The sequence below is a fragment of the Octodon degus genome, unplaced genomic scaffold, assembly GCF_000260255.1.
Source record: "Octodon degus isolate 3935 unplaced genomic scaffold, OctDeg1.0 scaffold00065, whole genome shotgun sequence".
NCBI lineage: Eukaryota > Metazoa > Chordata > Mammalia > Rodentia > Octodontidae > Octodon > Octodon degus.
Window position 1 is genome coordinate 12228020 of NW_004524641.1, and position 18692 is coordinate 12246711.

General features: G+C 44.6%; 1 protein-coding gene across 1 annotated transcript in view; it reads left to right on the forward strand.

The window, feature by feature from the left end:
• The window catches only part of Stk39 (serine/threonine kinase 39), a 263677-nt gene that overhangs the window by 70986 nt on the left and 173999 nt on the right, over nucleotides 1-18692 (forward strand). Inside the window, exons 9-10 of the mRNA XM_023719212.1 lie at nucleotides 824-872; nucleotides 975-1040. Of these exons, the coding sequence (XP_023574980.1) occupies nucleotides 824-872; nucleotides 975-1040 (115 nt within the window). The remainder of the gene's footprint in view (nucleotides 1-823; nucleotides 873-974; nucleotides 1041-18692) is intronic.

The following is an 18692-nucleotide window of genomic DNA, read 5'->3' on the forward strand; positions in this document are numbered from 1 at the left end:
GCTGCAGGGGAGGCGCTGCGCTTGCTGGGCGGCACAGCCTGAGTACTTCACATCCAAAGTGCTGATGAGAACTTTCACATTTGAGTGTTTTTGGGATTTTGGCCTTCTTGAGGCCTTCACTACGTCCCTAACGTGAAAATCCAAAATCTGAACTGCTCCCAAGTCAGAAGCGTCTTGAGCACATGTGAGCACTCAGAAACCTGACTAAACCTTCAGGCCTTTTAGTTTACAGAAGCGTGTGCTAGAGAAGAGTGACATGGCTCTGTGAGGGGCGGCTCTGTGAGGAGGCGCTCAGACCGGACTAGTACTGCTTGTGAGTGAATTTGTATTAATCACATGACACCTCCTGAGAAGCGGTCGGCTGCATAGAGTTGAGATAGGCCCAGGCCAGGGCAGATGGAGTGCAGACACAGCCGGTAGCCCCTCGTGCAGCTGCTGCCCCTGAGCAATCATGGAGTACAGGGGACCCCTTGCAGCTTGGGTGTTTATTAATAAATAGGGGAAGTCAGCTCGTGAACTTGTCAGTCCGCCACCCTGTAGAAACACTGAATTTCACTCTAAATTGTAAGAATGAATGATGGAAAATTGATCATGCTCCAAGCATTTAACTTAGAAGAGTTTATGTGTTTTGCAGTAAAGGCATTTAGAAAGAACTGGAAAATTGGCCCTGTTCGATGTGGTGCCAGCTCATGATTAATTTACTTTCTGGTTTCACTAGCCTAAAATTGGTCCTTCAGAAAGACTCAAGTTAAGTTATATCATCAAGGCAGTGTTTTTGTTAAGTCGTCATTGTTTCAACTCTAATTTATTATTGATCTTTCAGGCCCACAGCAGCAGAACTTTTAAAATGCAAATTCTTCCAGAAAGCCAAGGTAACATGCTTAAAAACCCAAGTAAATCTGCTATTTTGAAATCAGTATGAATTTATGTGTGTCCTATTTGGTGTTAAACGGTTGGGATCATGTGTTTTACAGAACAGAGAGTACCTGATCGAGAAGCTGCTCACGAGAACACCAGACATAGCCCAAAGAGCCAAGAAGGTAAGCGCCGGCCACTTGTCCCGGCCCCGTCCCCTCCGTCCCCACCCTCCAGCTACATAGGCGCTGCCGCCCCCCACCCCCCATTAGACAAGAAGTGTTTCCTGAGGTGTGTTACCTAGAGGATGTCGGATCAGTGGTCCCTCAGAGCTCTGCCCTTGCCTTTTGGTCGTCTTAGTCTGCTGTTGCATGTTTGGCTTTGCAAACAATGTGAAATTCAGGTGATCCATTTTCTCACTTCAGCTTTGTGAAAGGTTAGAAGAGGGATATAATGACGTTTACATACCGGAGAGGTAGAGCATCCTTGAATAGCTTTGTTCTAGGTTTTGTAGAGGAGGAGCGTTCCACTGATAAAGATAGTTCAAAATGATAAAATTGAAAACATTTGTTGTTCATGATAATTTGACTACCTGTGAAATACGATTTTTTTCTTCATCAAAGAACCCTGGTCCCTTTTGTAGTTTCCCTCTTGTTAGCTAAATCATGTTCATGATTACTTGACTTCTGTTCTCCATTTTAAACTTTTAATTGGTATGTGTGAGTGTATTTATTTATGGAATTCATTGTGGCATGAAACTTAGCAAAATGGAACTATTGGCTTCAGTTTGGTTTTTTGAATGATATTAAGTATTTATAATTAAAAAATTATTATTAGTCATAGATTGAGAAAGAGCAGCTCTCCCTTTTTCCCCATTTTTAAGTTACAGAGAAAGGTGCTGTGAATCTAAGTTGTCTGCCTGCTAAATAAAATTGGCAAGGAAATGTGCGGAGATGGATGCTCCTCACACTGGGTAAAAGTGCCTGACTGGTAACTCCCGGGCACGGGTTGTACAGCAGGTGTGTTTACTGATGCTTCAGAATTGTTTTAAACAGATATTAAAACCTTCTTGATGGTTTTAACCCCCCTCCCCCCCGGGGGGGGGCAAGATCTCTGAGCTCTTCTCCCCAAGCAGAGCTCTGTGCGGTGGGCTGCTTTCCGGTGTGCCAGTGGTTTGCCCATTTCTGGGACAGCAGTGCTTAGGACGAGAGGGTCATTGCATCCGCAGTTTCTGGTTGGTTCTGTTCCAAGTGTGCCAGCTGCAAGGCAGGCGCGCGCTTGGAAGGCCTGGGCAGGACCGAGGAAGCAGAGACAGAGGGAGGACCTGGGACAGGAGCGCACTTGTGCAGGTCACACCCCGGCGAGCGCTCTCCAGGGGCCTGGCAGCAGGTCGAGCTGTAGACTGGTCAGTGCATAGACCCAGGATGGCCACTGTGCACCAAGATGCCATCGCTTTCCAGTGCCCGAGTCTTTGGAGCTGTTTTAGATGTCAGGCTTGGGAGTGGGGATTATTGTGTCGACACTGGAGAAGTTGGTCATCCAGATGTCTCTGAGGGAAGATGGCCATTGAGTGGCTCATGTAGGGAAGGCACAGAAGGCCAGAGCTCCTGTGTGAGGCCACACACTAGAGTCTGGAGGTACCTAATCTAGTTGGGGACTCCTGACCGCCAACTGTGGCAGAACCCTGGAGACACTCCTGGGGTGTTCGAATCTGGCCGCAAGCCGTCTGCTCATATAGTGGCTTGTCCCCTAAGCCTCATGCAATCATAGTTGGGTCTTTTCAGAGATGGCTGGACCTAGAGCGTTTGCAATGCTAGGATTAAGGCATTGGGATTAAGGGGATGAGATTTCTACATTAGTCCCCTGGTTGGTTTGGCACCCACCCTAAACTAGGTAGCCTGGATAGAATATAAAAGGGACAGAAAGAAGTTGCAGTTGTTGCTTGTGGCTTGCTAGCTCGCTTTTTCCTATTTCTGCCTGTCATAAACTGTTCACCTCTGCGATGCCCCTCTGCCTGGCCACCCTGCCTTGGAGCTAGCCGATTATGGACTGAAACCTCTGTAAACTGTGAGCTACATAAACCTCTCCTCCTTTTACTTTGGGTGTTAGATATTCTTTGCCTCAGCAATGAGAAAAGTGACTTAAAACAGATCACGGACCTGAAAACATCAGCAAGAGGTGAACAAAGCTGTTATCCAGCTCTTGGGTTGTGTAGCATGCTTGTGCAGAGATACATGTTTGTGCGTGTGGAATTTCGCCTGTTGCGTCCTGTCAGTTATTTCCTAGGAGCTGCGCTGGTGGTCCGGTTGGCTTTCTCTCCAGACCTTGGCCCTTGCACCTCTAGCTCCTTGCTAGGTGGCCCACGATCTTGCTTGGGCCACGATTGCGAGCAGTCTGACCCCCTCGCAGGTGTGCTCTGTACTTCTGCTGGAGTCCCCAGCTCACACCTAAGACTTCACTCACCTCACGGCCCCATCTGAGCATGCTACGTCCTCTTCACATTTCCCTCCAACACTTTGCTAGAAACTTTTTTCTCCTCTTTTTGTTTTGTTCTTTTTTGTTTGTTTGTTTGTTTGTTTGCTTGCTTGTTTGTTTTGTTTTTGAAACAGGGTCTCACTGTCTCACATGCTATGTGACTGGCTCCAGACTCGTGGCCATGCCCCTGCCTCAGCACCCCGGGTTCTGAGAACAGAGGGGTGTTCCACGCTTAGCTCCTTCCCTGTTTTCAGCTGGACAGTTGTGGTAGATTTCTAAATTTCCATTTCTCTTTTTAAATCTTCCTTAGACACTCTGTAAGATTAACGTGTGACTGTACTCAAGAATAGTTTCCAGAATTAAAGTTAATTACAAGAGTAAATAAAAAGTAGAAATGTAAAAAATGGTTCTTACCTCATGAAGGCCAAACTCCTTACTGTTCAATTTATGGCACGATTCCACCTCCAGCCTTATGTTACCCTCCAGCGAGACCGAGAGACCGAGCCGCCTGTAGTCCCCACCGTGCAGCCTGTGCTCTTTTGTGAGACCACCATTAGCTTGAGAGAATGAAGAGTGTTCAGGCTGTGACTTTCTTTCCTTCTCTGTTTTAAATTTGTGTACTACCTATCCGTGTGTCTCACTTTTCATGTTACTAAGACAAAATGTACTCGACACCCACAGGTTAAAAGAGGAAAGGTTTATTTAGCTCACTGTCTGTGGAGAGTCCAGTCCAGCGCTGGCTGGCTGCAGGGCAGGGCGGCATGGCAGAGGGCATCCCAGAGGAGAAGTGGTGCATGGCATGGCAAGGCAGGCAGAAGCGGCAGGCAGAGGCAGCGCAGCAGAAGAGCAGTAGCCTGCCTTTTTTCTGCCCCTAGTGTATTCCACCCAGTCTGCCCGATTGCCCGTTGGGTGGTGCTAAGTACTCCTGGGGGCGGCTATCCTTAATCCCAGTATCACACCTGTAATTCCAGCATCACACACCCTAACAGCCAGCTCTGAAAAGTCCTACTTTTGAGTGCATGAGACTTTATAAGCACATCTAGATATAAACCATCGCAATGCGTATGAGGCATTCCATGCCCAATTTTGCAGGGATCGTAATCAAGCAGCTAGAATTTTGAGAAGTGTGATTTTTCCAACCATGTCTTCATATTGTGCTCCTAGATTTTTAGACTTAAACTCTAACCTTATTTTGTCATCCACTCTTCAGATGGAAAATAGTATCTCAATAGCTCCATAGAGCATCGAAGGGGCACTACATGGCTCTTTAAGCATCTTGGCGAAGCAGAGTCGCCACAGTGTGTGTGTCCTGGCGTTTTGGCTTCAGAAAGCGGGCACTTCTTCTGTTAAAGTGCACTTTGGTTTACCAGCGTTACCGCATTCCTTTCTTATATCTTCTTGGGATGTGCTCCCTGGGAGCACCCTCACCGTGCCTTTCCTTTTTCATAGTATGTACCCAGAATGCTGCTGTTGGAGTGATCACAGGTTCTTGAGCATGCCAAGGAAGGCCTTTGGACATGGCTTTTCACTCGTGGAAAGGCCCCCAAGTGCTTGGCATACCCTTGCTTCTAGGATTCCTGGTAGTGGTGGTAAACCTCCTTCTCCCCTTTTTGCTGTCTTGTGATTTTGGTAAACAGCCTCGGTGTGTTTTTTGGAAACTTCTCATGCCGACTTAGCCATAGGAAGTAGATCTTAAATTAATTACCATGGGCAGTGAAAGCCTTTCTCAAGATGGCTTCACGTATCCTTGGTTTTTACAGGACCTTTAGTGTTGTTCATGTTTTTCATTCTTTTTATTGAGGGCTGCTCTTCGCTGTGCTGCTTCCTATTTGATGTTCTTTGGCTTCCATGGGAGTAGGTTTATTTCTCAGAGGCCACTTGATGCTAGTACTTTAATTTTGATCTTCTTAGTGTTGTTTTTCAAGTACAGCTAGCCAGCCAATATATGAGTATTTAAACAACAACTGGGCTCTTGGCGAAGCTCTGGAACGTTCAGGCAATGATTTTGATTGGAAATTTATTATGATAAAAATATTCTGTTCTCCCTTATGGTAACAAAAGCCAAACGGTATTTTTCTCTAACATGAATGATTTTGATAGTTAACAGAGGTAGCAGCTGGTACTGTAGCTGCTCTCAGGAAGGGCCACGGACCCCACCAGCACTGCTGTTTTTCCGAGAAGCCTTCACACGTTGTTCAGCCAGACTGTGAGGCCGTGGTGGGGCCTTGCTGGGTAGGTGACCTTACCTTCATGTGATTTGACTCCTTAGTTTCTAAAACAATAAATAAAAAGAAATAGAAACAGACCATGTGGCTTATGATGTGAAATGACTTTTTTCCTGTGTGGTAATTTACACAAGGTAGGGATAGTTTTTCTTCCTGTAGAACATGTAAGTTAATTCTTGGTCCTTTTGTTGACAGACTTTTATTTCGCTATCATCTAGATTTCCTCTGGCACTAGTTTTTCTATCTGTGAAATAGAAATTCTGTCAGGCCTAAGGCCTGTACTGAAGGATAGTGAGAGAATCAATGTGTCTAGATCCCAGGGTACCCGTATGTGCTGTATGAGAATGTGCTAATAAGGGTGCCTGAGAACAGAGTTAAGAGTAGCTATAGAACTTCAGCTTTTCACTTACCTGTGTTCATGAGAAGAAAAGGCCTCACAGCCATTGCTCCCTCTTACGTGGCTCTTAGGAGCGTGTTTCCAGCCGTCTTGGGGTTTGAAGCAGAACCATGCAGTATGGTTCATGTACTCCACGGGCCTCATTTGGTGAGTTCTATTCAAATGGAACGCAGATGCTCAGGACTGTGTGCATCTTCAGTGGACATTTGATCCGCAGACTTGATTGGTGGCAAAGTTTTATGCCAGTGATGCAAACCTTGAGTCACCACATTCAGACTTTCTGTGGCTTTCTAAAAACCCACGTGGCAGGACAAAGGGGAAGAGATGGGTGGCTGCACGGTTGTGTAAATGCCAGCTGCTTAGCCAAGGAATGTACTGCTCCCAGAGAAGGGTAGAGTAAGAAAATCCACTGTATACTTGCTATAGTTGCCTGTGTTTCATGGAAAGTGGGATTGTTGGAGAATTTTTCCCTGGATGCACAAAGAAACCACATTGGAAAGTTAAACAGAATTCTTAGTCATTAGGTCAAGGAGACAGGGATATTGTATTGGTGCTACCTTAGGGTAAAATCAGTGTGAGTTGGAAAGTTCAGGACATTATTTATAAGGCCCAGAATTTCTTGCGTAGTTCTGTAAAATTAGCTTCATTTAAGGACCTAAGGCTGTGACCCATATTTGATCCTCCTATATGCTTAGGAATCAGTGGGTAGAATTTTTTTTTTTTTGAACCAGGGATTGAATTCAGGACCTTGCACTTGCCAGGCAGGCACTTATGCCACTGAGCTATTTCCCTAGCCCAATGGGTAGAAATATTAATTCATATTTACATAATGCAATATATCAATAATTTGACCTGCTTTTACTTTTTATTTTGAAATATCTTAAGACTTGTAAAAATGAGAAATAGTAAGTTGCAGATAGGATACTTTTTACTTCTAACTACTTCAGTCTGAATTTCCTAAAAAACAAGGTTATAGTAGTATAATATCATAGGTTACAGTAGGATAATTATCAAAGTCAGGAAATTAGCAATGATATGGTACTATTATACACTTTCTCCATCTTAATCAAATGTTGCTACTTTTTTTTTTTTTTTGCGGAACCGGGGATTGAACTCAGATCCTTGCGTTTGCCAGTCAAGCGCTTATCTTACTGAGCCATCTCCCCGGCCCCCAAATGTTGCTACTTAAAAAAAAAAATTATTGAGAAATATGAGTGAGACAGTTTCAAAGCTGATTAATAGGACAGTTTTGATAATCACTACACTGTACGTTGTTATCTTCTTAGTGGTTATCCATAGTACAAGAAGCAGACAGGATATCCTGTCCGAACGCTATTAGTACACCTTTTTCTTCTAAATGTTGCTACTTTTGTCAGTTTTCTCACTGGTGCTGTTTATCTAGTGCAGGACCCAGTCCAGAATGACGTAGTTGCTGTGTCTCCTTCAGTGTACAGCAGTCTGTGTTCTGATTTTTCTTTTACTGTTGTGACACTTGCAGAGGATATAGACCAGTTGTCTCCTAGACCCACTTTCTGCACTTTAGACAGAGACCTCAGAGGCGATGCCCGGTTCTTCTCAGTGCATCACGCAAGGAGATGCGTGGTGCTCATTGGGCCGCTCCAGGATGGTGGTAACTAGCCATGTTCCGGGCGGTACCTTCCAGCCTTTCCCTTGTAATCACAAGTATTATTTCCTAATAGGCGACATGCACGAACATTACACTCATTCAGTACAATAAATATCAAAAGGTAAAGTGACTGTGCTCACTGTACTGGCTCATTGATCTTTCTAGGAAGTACTTGTGCCGTCTGTATTTATGGCTGTGCAATCAGAGCGTGCCTGCGATAGTTGCCCCGTGCTTTGTGAGCAGTCCTGCGCACGAGGGGCACTTTGTGGCCGGGTTTAGGTGGGAGACTGAGGTCGGGCTGCTCCCGTCCTTGCACCTAGGCTGCAAGCAGCAGTGGCCAGCGCTGTCCTTGCCACCGAGTGAGTGCTGAGCCTCTCTGAGCACAGTCTCCATAGTGGAGCCCATGGCATGTGCACTGCTGGTGTGTGGCGAGCGCTGATCTGTGCAGGACGGCTGGCCCGGTGTTGGGCTGGCAGCAGGTGTGCAGTGCGTAGTGACAGCGTCAATGTCACGTCAGTGTGGAGGAGGGCTCTCGGAGCCCCGGCAGACTGAAATTGAGCATAAAAGGAGTCCTGAAAGTGAGATGCAGGGAGAGGGTGATGGAGAGTGTTTCTGTAGTGCTCATGCAATGGATAGAGAAGCGAAAAGGCCCACAGAAGCCATTGAGAGAGAGAGAGAGAAAGAGAGAGAGAGAGAGAGAGAGAGAGAGAGAGAGAGAGAGTGAGTTGTCATTATTTCACTGCTGTTACTTGTTCATTTGTTTTCATTCCTGACGTTGCAGGCCATAGGTAAGAACCAGGCCTTTTACCTGCAGCAAACCCTCTGTCATGAGAAGTGCAAAGTGTGCATGTGAGAGGGAGAGAGGGATAGAGCGATAGAGAAGGTTGTGTGTGTGTGAGTGTGAGATAGGGATTGAATGCGTACAGCACATATTCTTTCACGGATTTCCGGTCACTTTCATGTCTGCTTCCTCACTTGTCCCAAACAGTTACGCTTCAAGTCCAGCAGGGCCAGTATGGCCAGCGTACGCCGTGGATGGAAGCGTGAGCTCTGCGAGGCCCTGCCCCTGGGCTCTCCCAGCTGCCTGGCAGCATGTGGGAGCCCCCATTCGTGTGCCTGGTTACGTGCACTTCCTAGTAAGTGCTGCCTGAGGAGGAGGAAGAGGAAAAAAGAGTGGACAAAAATAAGCAGAGCTGAGCGGCCTGAGGAGTGGAGTGGAGGTGTCTGTGTCGGTCAGTGAGTGTGAAGGATTAACCCTGGAGGGCAGTGTGTGCCGTTCGTGGCCACTTGGGGGTGCTGTGAGCCCATGTCTCTGCAGGAACTTGGGACATTTGCGAGCAAATAAGGTGGCAGCAGGGTTCTGGAGATTCTGAAGGGGAGAGCTGCGGCTGGTGTGGACTGGGTGGCCTTCCAGGCTTTAAATTCCTCTCAGAAGCACAGCGTCTCGTTCAGAACGGGCAAAGGCAGTACGTTTGGGAGGACTAGGACTTGGGCAGCATGGTGACTGGGAAAAAATAGGCAGTAAACGCTTGTTATCACTATAGTGCATTGCATTATTTTCATAATTGCATTATTGTTTTTGTCACTAGTTTTGCTATTTCAGTGTTGTTAATTAACTTTTTGTAATTTTTATGATCACTACTGTTATGGGTGACACTGTCAATGCTGTCAGTATTTCTGTTTCTGCTCTAAAAACTATTTCCAGTAGTAAGGTGCAGACAGATATCAGGGTGTCATTCAGGGTGTGGAATGCTCTTTTTTTAAATGAAATATTTCAAGCTAATGCTTTAGGCTCTTTATTTTTTTCATAATTTTATTGATAAATAGCAATGAGACAGTTTCAAATCAAATCGCTAGGACAGTTTCAATAATTAACACACTGCATACATTCTTCTTAGTGGTTAATTGCTGTACAAGATGCGGACTTGAGATCCTATTTACAAACACCATTAGAACAAATCCCTCTATTCATTAAGAGAATGTAACTATATATCTATCCTAACCACTTTGAATACACAGATACAAAATGGACATTCATCTGTATCCCCTTTTTTTGTTAAGTTCTGTTATGAAATGCTCTTTTCAACGGGGAACACAGTGCATGCATCGTAGGACACGCAGAACTTGAAGAGTAGCGAAGCATCAGTGCCTTAGGACATGAGCATAGCGTGTGTGCCGTGTGTGTGGGGAAGGCCATGGAGCTGGGGGACATTTATCGTGACCTTCTATGCGCAGTGCTAGATACCTTAATTACTGCAGCATTAGAGCAATCAGTGAAGTCCTGAATATGGCATATGTTGGATAAGATAGTTCAGGTGATATGTTAGATTATTAAGAATCATTAATTTTTTTAAAGAAATATGGGAAGAAAAAAATACAATATTCAGACTAAATCAGACCATCCTTGAAGGATTACAGAATTTTAAAGTGGAGAAGGATCATAAATATCTCCTGGTTTGCAATCTTTCATTTCAGTGGACTTGAAAATTGAGACCCGGGAAGGAATTACCTTGACCGAGGCTGTATTGTCAGAGATTGGTAGAGTCCAAAGCTATTCAGTAATTTTTTTTTTAGGTGAAAAAGAGGGAAACTACAGCAGAGGTTATGAGGAATTTCTTCCTCCCTTCTGAAATTTTAGAATTACTTTATAAGCTGTTGAAAGGTATAGACTATCAAGAAACCAGTGGAAAAAATAGGTGGTTTCAAATGCTTGATGGATTGTTTTAGTCTTGTTTCAAATTAGCCCGGTAGAGGGCAGCAGTGAGCTTTTGGTCAGGCTGAGCAAAAAGTTTTGGGCTTCTGCACTTTATCAGACTGCAAAGTAGCAGAGGAATCCAGTGTGCTGGCTCCCTGCGGAGCCATGAGCGCTGCTGCCTCAGTCGGTCGTGCTGTCATTTTATTGGGCAGCGGATTAAAGGATAATCACAATGTGCTTTTCACTATTACCATTTTTATTTTATTTTTAAAATTAATTTTATTGAGAAAGAAATAGCAATGAGACAGTTTCAAAACAGGTTAGTAGGACAGTTACAATAATTAACACATTGCATAGCTATTTTTATTTTAAATCGAAAATTTTCTTTTTTTTTTTTTTTTTTTTGTGGCCAGTGCAGCCCACCCCGGGGGTGGGCCGGCACCGCACGTGGTGCTGGGGATCCCTGTGTGCCGTGCCTAAGCAGGCGCATTAGACCCCTGAGCTAAGCTACTCGCTGACCCAAAATTTGCGTTCATTTTGCTTTAACAAAGTAATTTAACATTTGTGTTTTTTGAGACAAATCTCAATTTTGAAGACTGCATAGGACAACTTTCATTATTTTGTGGATAAATGAATAGTTTGAAGCGGGTGGAGGCGAGTTTTAGAACGTTCTTTGGCTTCCGAAGTTCTTCGAAGAGCTGGGTAAGTAGAGGAAGGGGGCCAGTAGGTGATGACTGCAGGAGCAGGAGGCCTCCGTCCGGCGCCAGTAAGTAGCACAGGTCCTGTGGGGCAGCGTGACACCCGTGCCCAGCGGGCGGAGAGCGCGCCTCTGCTGCGTTAGTTTCTCACTCTTCGCCCTTGTTCAGAAGCAGCCCTGTGCGCTGTGGAGCCCACCCGTTCGAAGGGAGAAGAAGTGCGGGATGAGGGGGTGGGTTTTATTTCACTACAGGGAAACAGTAGTCTGGAGAGGCTAAAGTTACTGGTGTGACCAGGACTGGGACAGCGCTCCTGAGAGCATAAGCTCATTGATACTCTCATTAATTAAAAAAAAAACGTAAAATATATTGTTCTCTTAAGTCAGTTTAGAAGAGGTCATTTGGTGGGAGCAGTGCTTTTGGTCACTAGGGGGCGCTATCAGAATAGTTCATTTCTGCCTTGATACCGATTGCTAGCTTCAGCACAGCCTTCCCAGGCTGTCGATTTCTTTCCTTTGTGCTGTGCTTGCTGTGAGGACTGTGATTGGTGTTTATTCTGGGCTTAATTAGACGAAGGCAAGGGTAGAGGACAGCATTGGGGGGGAGGCATTATAGGGAATTGCTGTCCATGCAACGGCAGAATGGAGGTGTTTAAAAGATGCACGACGTGTTGTGGGCTAGTGACCGCTTCATGGTTGGTGTGAGTGGGAGCTGAAAGGACCCATTCTGGGGACGGTGATTTGCAGGTTCCGATGCCAGGGAAATGTTTTTAGTTTTACAGTGAAGTATCTTTTAAATAAAACACCAAGCTTTGTAAACTTTTACAGATTTTGAAAGCCCACTTTTGGAGATTTAGAAACAGTGGTCGAGTTACAGAGAGATTTCCGAGGAATACTGACTTTTACAGCGTTGTTTGTGGGAGACTGGTTGTTCTGCGTCACTGGGGTGGAGGAGCCAGAGCCAGTGACTTCGGTCCACACCTAGCGAGGTGCTCGAGGCCCGCCTACTCAAATGCGTTAGAGGCTTCATTTTCGCCTTTGGGAAATTTGGTAACTTTCTCCAAAGGCTGGTGCGCATGAGCTAACTTGTTTGAAGCTTGATTTGGGCGCCGCAGAGTGGTCCCCAGGTGCGCGCTCATCTTGCTACCCGACATCCGTGTGCCACAAGCTCTCTAGCGGCAGCACCCCAGAGGGCCGAGGCCAGCACGGCAACTGCCCTTTGTGCAGCCTCTGGGTCCTAATCCTCGTGTTGTATCTTTGAAGGAAGATAAACCAGCAAAAATGGAAAGGATTTGGCTAGAGTTGCCCAAAGCAGATGCCCTTTGAACTTATCAAAACTGCAATGTGATAGTTTTTTTCAGTGCTTTAGAACTTGCCACACGTGATGGAGTCATGCCCGTTGGAAGGCAGGGACCATGCGAAGTTCCCTGTGAATTATAAGAGGTGATCAGAATATTACACTAGAAACATTTTAATCAATGACACGTTGCCTTTATTTCCTCTCAGAATAACCCCCTTCCCTGTTCACATCTATTCCATCACCCTTGGCGCCTTCTGAGGCAGTTGTGGAAGTCCTCTTTCGTGAGTGTCTTTGTCAGGTGTGAGCAGAAGCGCAGAGTGCTCCTGCCATGCGCCACCCCACTGGGAAGCAGGCTCTTAAAGGCGGCTCTGACAGCGCTACCTCAGACAGTCACCAAAAAAAAGAGGGAAGACTTCCAGAACTGCTTCAGAAAGTGGCAAGAAAGATTGGAAGTTGTTCCTAAAGTAAGGGGGAATGTTTTGAGTGGGATTAATGGCAGTGTTTCTTTTCCTATAGTAAGTGTTGTAAAATTTAAAGATTCGCTGTAGTTCTGGTCCCTTTGTGTGTTCTGCAGCTTCTCCTTTGCCCACGCCTTGCCTCACCCTGTAGCACTCCTTTTCAGAATCACCAATTCTGTGTTTCTACACTAAAAAGTGTGCATATGAGAAATCCCCACGTGTTTTTATTTTTTTATTGTGGTACTGGGGATCAAACTGGGGTCCTTGAGCATGCTAGTCAGGTGTTTATGCTGCTGAGCTGTCTCCCCAGCATCCCCACCCTGTGTTTTCTACAAAGGCAGTCTCACTGTTTGGGGATCCTCCTGACTCCCCAGACTGTGCCTTTTCAAGCCTGCACCTCTTCTTCAAAGCTTTTTCGTGCACATTCCCTCTGCTGGGGCCTTGGGCAGAATCATGCTGACCTGGGTCATCTGGCATGTGCTTGCTGACACCCTGCCTTCCTCATCACCCTACGAGGTGTTTGGGAGCAAGAAGGGTGTGGCGTTACTCCCTGTGTCCTCTGTGCCTGGCCTATTCAGTTTGTAACTCTCATTTGAACTAAAGCTCAAGGAGTAGAGCTGTGTAGTCATGGGAATCACCTGGTAGGTGTTGATGGGTGGATGGAAGGGGATAAAGCAGATCCACTTTTGTTTTATTTTTATTATTTATTTATTTATTGTAGAGAAAAAAATGATACAGAATTCAAAACAAGATAATAGGGAATTAACAATGGTTACAATATTGCATATTGTTATGTTCAAAGTAGTTGCTCACTTTACAAAATGTAGGCATGGAAAATTGATCAAATGATGTAAGCACATTCACAGAGAGCAGATTGGTCAGGCGATGGCTGTGACTCATCCACATGGCTGACACTGACAAAGGATCTGCAAACTGCGGTACAGGGTTTCAGGGTAAATCCTGAGGGGATTTGACTGACCATGGTAGATACAAAAATTACGTTTCTTGGTATATAGATCTTGCTTTATCTTGGTCTTAACCATCCAGCAGAAAAGTGTAAAAACAAGGTATAAAAAGTAAAGCCATATTAATATGCTGAGCTGTAAAAGGCTCAAGTCAACACCTTCTGACATTGCCAGTCCTACGGATAACCCACTACTATTATGGACTACTGGACTGTATTGGAATTTTTTTTTAAATTTTATTTATTTATTTATTTATTTATTTTTTATTTTGGTGGGACCGGGGATTGAACTCAGGCCCTTGCACTCGTCAGAGAAGCACTTATTCCACCGAGCCATCTCCCCAGCCCCTGTATTGGAATATTTTGCTGAATTCACTCACCTACAATGTTTAAATGGCAATGGAATACCCATCTCTGACAAAACTAAACAAAAAAGGGGATACAAATAAAGGATCATTTTGTATCTGTATATACAAAATAGAATACACAGCTACTGTCTCTTAATTCAATGAATAGAAAGACAGTGTTTGGACAGGATATCATGTCTGCATCTTGCACTATGAATCACCACTAAGAAGACAACAATATGCGGTGTATTACTTGTTGAAACTGTCCTATTAATCAGTTTTGAAACTGTCTCATTGCTACTCATTTCTCAATAAAATTAATAATAAAAAAGTCAAACTTTTCCCAAGTGGTTATACCATTTCTCATATATAAAAAAAATGATGTAAGCACAAACTGTTCCTTTCAGGGCCAGTGAGATAGCTCAGCAGTCTGAAGAGCCTGCTTAGGCAAGATTAGGCAACCTGCAGTTCGATCCCCAGTGCCACATGCTGTGCCACACCTATCCCCAGAGCAGGTTGAGTTTGCCACAACAACAACAAAAATTATTTAATAGGAATTAGTAGTATAAGTACCTTAGCTATCTTGTGTGTGTATGTATTACATATATTTTTTCTTTTTTCCTTTTCTCTTACCCCTACTTCTGGCTTTAAAGGAGAATACTAAGATATTTTCAGTTGGTCCTATATTCTTGCATTTCAAGTGTAGGACTAAAGGTGTAGCTCATCCTAGGGCTAAAACCCTTTATCATTACCAGCTTTCTGAGAATACTGGGTGAACAACTGACTTAATTCCCTTTTGCCACCTGATCCTACAGTAGATTGGTTGGATTTTACCAGGTACTATATCTCTGTGGGTTATGTACTTCTGACTGATGGCAAAATCTTGGCATATTCTCTGTTATCATTTCTTATTTTAGTTAAGATCACATAAATTTTTCCATTTACCCAAATTACATTAAGTTCCCATATTTAGTTAATAAGGTATTCCAAATCTGTAAAATAAAGGTATTTTAAGTCCATAGATTTAAAGTCACTTTAGTGCTTTCTAATTTGGGGTTGCTTATTCCTTTATCACAAGGTAGGAGATCTTTACAAGGAGTATGACATTTTGGAGAAGGGAAGAAAAACATGGGAGGTCATGGCCCTCTTGCGCGTGGGAAGCGAGGGCAGTGAAGACATCGCTTAGCGGAAGGAAGCAGGGCCCTTCCCGTCTTTCCTCCTTGGTCCGCTCTTTGCGGTCATGTGGTCACTGGCACGGTGCCGAGGCTGGGGGTGGGGGTGTCTGCATACAGGATGAATTGTAAGGGAAGGGGCTCTGCTTGCTTGGGGCCATTCACAATTTTATTTTATTTTATTTATTTATTTTTTTCTGCAGTCCACGCTAGGCAAACACTGTACCCTGAAGCCACGTCCTCAACCCTTAGATTTGAGACGGCTCTCGTGAGGTTGCCTGGCTGGCCTTGAAGTTGCCATCCTCGTCCACTTCCTGAGCAGCTGGGACGTAGCGTGCACCACCGCACCTGGCACATCTCACTGTCTTTATGGCACTGATTTTTTTTTTTTTTTAAGCCAGAAATTTTAAAAAGTTGACATAGTTTTAAAGCAATTTAAAATGGAAAGGACCCAGTTAAGGTTGCACTTTGATTAAACTTCTTACTGAATTACTTCTGACAGTTTCAAGTACTGATTTAGAAAAGTGTCTAATGACTTTTATTTATTTTTTTCTCACAATAAAGGAGCTCTCCTATAGCTTACAAAGCAATAATAAAACTAAACAGTGCAGACAACAGCATTTAATTTAACCCACATTTAAAAGGGCACCTGATGCTGTTTTGGCCATTACATAAGAAGTAAATTGGGGCTGAACTGGGAGCATCCTGTTTTATTAAGGCCAAAAGGGCCTCTTGTGGATTGAATGCTGATTTTGTGGAAAACCGCAGGAGGCTGACAGAGGAAAGGCCCAGGGAGAGCTCTGCCTCCGGACCTGGGACCACCACGTCTGGGCTTGAAGGGAAGGAGCATCCCCAGAGATGCTTGAGACAGAGCTTGAGACAGAGCTCCACTGGCCACGAGCGCCATGGGTTGCTCACCCCTGCACCTTCTACCCCAACTCTCCACATGACTGTTTGCCTCTGGTGCTTATCCATACTGCTGATCCTGCTCACTGGAAGTGCCGGCCCTGTCCATCCTCAGGAGACCGTCATTCCGTTTGAAGGAGTCACTTCTGCAGAAAACAGCAGTGGCCTTATCCAGTGCCTATTGCTCCGTGACCCATCTGCAGTTTCATTGCAGATTGCTTGTTGATACCTTTTGTGTCAGATTTATGTAATGATTTTAATGGCTGTATAATGTTCTTCTCAAGAACTACAATTAATAAGTTTTTCATGGTAGACATTATGATTATTGTTTACCACAATATCACAGTGAATATCAATCAGTGTATGTGTATTACATTAATGTCATTATGTTATTAGGCTATATTTGTAGGAATGCAGTTTCTTGCTCAAAGAGGATATGGCATATAACAGTTTTCTAATGAGATGTGATCTTGCTGTGTTGATCAGGTTGGACTTGAACTCTCAGACTGAAGCAGTTGTTCTGCCTCAGTCTCCTGAGTAGCTGGCACTACAAGAGCACACCACTGTGCATGGATTATGGCTTATAATTATTGATGCCTATTGCTTTACTAGGGCATCATAATTCAAATTCGAGCCCTAGTCTCAGATCTCTTTATCTGTAGGATAATGTTTCTCTCCTGCGCGTACACACATACACACACACACACACACACACATTAAGGGAGGGAGGGAGAGAGAAAGATGCTTAATTTTGCTTAATTCAATATCTAAAATATGATACTGAATATTACTGTTTATTTTTGGTATTGAAATTCTACCTTATGCATTTATTTTATTTTGTTTTCCTCCTAGATCTGCAGTTAGCTGTTTTGTAGAGAGAATTCTAGATCTTCTGGCAGTTTTGCAACCCTGAGACTTTCAGTAACTCCAGGAGAGATTAGGATGTACCGTGTGCTAAAGCTGATCAATGGGGAGGCTGTTACATAGGCCCAACTTGGCGTTCTGACTTCTTAGGGCTGTTAAAGGTATCAGGAAAGAGCTGTTGGTAGTCAGAGGTGCGAGGAGCCCTGTGGTTCTGCCTGCGGCCTGTTCTCAGGCGAGGAGCTATCTTCAGCATGAGACAGATGGAGTGCGCTGTCCACTGGTGTTTTTACCATTACTGTGACCCTGTAATCTCTTCTGTCCAGAGCAAACAAATGATAAGCCAGCTGCCAGCCTGAGAGCAGTGAGCAAGCCGTTTTCGTCACTCTCAATAGAGTGCTCGTACTGGAGGCTCCATGCCAGCCACCGAGGCTTCCCAGGTGCTGGGCACACCCAGCGTCCGCAGCCTTGGCCCGCGCCGCACAGTTTGGTGCTCAACTCTGCCAATTTTATTAGCTTTGGTTACAGACTAGCATCCTGGTTCAGCTCCCGTATGAGCATAGTCATTTGTAACTGTTAGCGTATGAAAGGCCATTCTCCCCACCTCCCCCCAAATCATTGCCTAGAATGTTCAAAAAACATAGAACCTTGAGGTTCCATCCTCACTGATCCTCGACCGGCTTCAGACCTCAGGCAGGTCATGCAGGTTCTCTGAGCCTCAATTCTCGCTCCTCCCCTACCTCCAGTGGCTTTTGCAAAGTTGAAATGTGACAGTTATATCACATATTTCTGTAGCAGTCCCTGGACTGCAACAGGGATTCCATAGAAGTGGAAGTGGAGGCTTTCTCCTCTCATTGTGAATCAGCGTGTATTTTGTAAAGGAGGAACTATGTATTACGGAGGTGAGCATAGGAAGCATTTCAATGTCACATGAAAATTCCTTTTATTTTCTTAAGGAAATTCCGGCCTGAGGTTGTTGGCTTTCATCCTGCTCCTTCATTCTTTCTTTGTGTGACTATAGAGTGTAGTAACTGGGTAGCAACACCCTTGTTCTGCAGAGAGAACTGTCCATTCTGGCTTCTACACACGTAGTCTTTGTGGTTTCCTTAAGGACTCAGAATTACTGAGAGGTTTTTCAAAACTATTTCTTCTTTAATTGTAGGATTTCTAATGTCTTCATTTATTGATGAATATTGAAGCTCTAACTAGGGCAGCTGCTTATTTAGCACACATAACCTTTTTTAACAGTTACAATGAATTTGCCTGCCAGGGCAAAGCAAATGTTTGCAGTAATAAATGTACCTAAAGTGGCCTCTCTTCACCAGTTTCCTGTGATGTGATGTGATTTCTCTGGAGTTTCTCCTAGGTTTTCTCTTATTGACCTTCTCCCCAAATATTCACCTGTCCCCTTTGCCTCATGGAAACTCAATGCTCAAGTCAGTGGTTCTGAAGCTTAGTGAGCAGATTGATACCAATACCCTGTGCCCAGAAAGCCGTGCTCAGCACCTGTGGGGCATGACCCAGGCTACTGTTCAAATCTAGACTTGTCCCCAAAGCCTGAGTCTGAAAGTTGTGTTTACTGCTGGGAAGTGCTGGAGGATTTAGAAGGGGGGCATACCAGGCAGGAAGACTCTGTAGTCCTCGGCACTGCTCCTTCTGTTCCTTCTCAGGGCATTGTAGGGTGCACCCTGTCTGTCTGTCTGTCTGTCTGTCTGT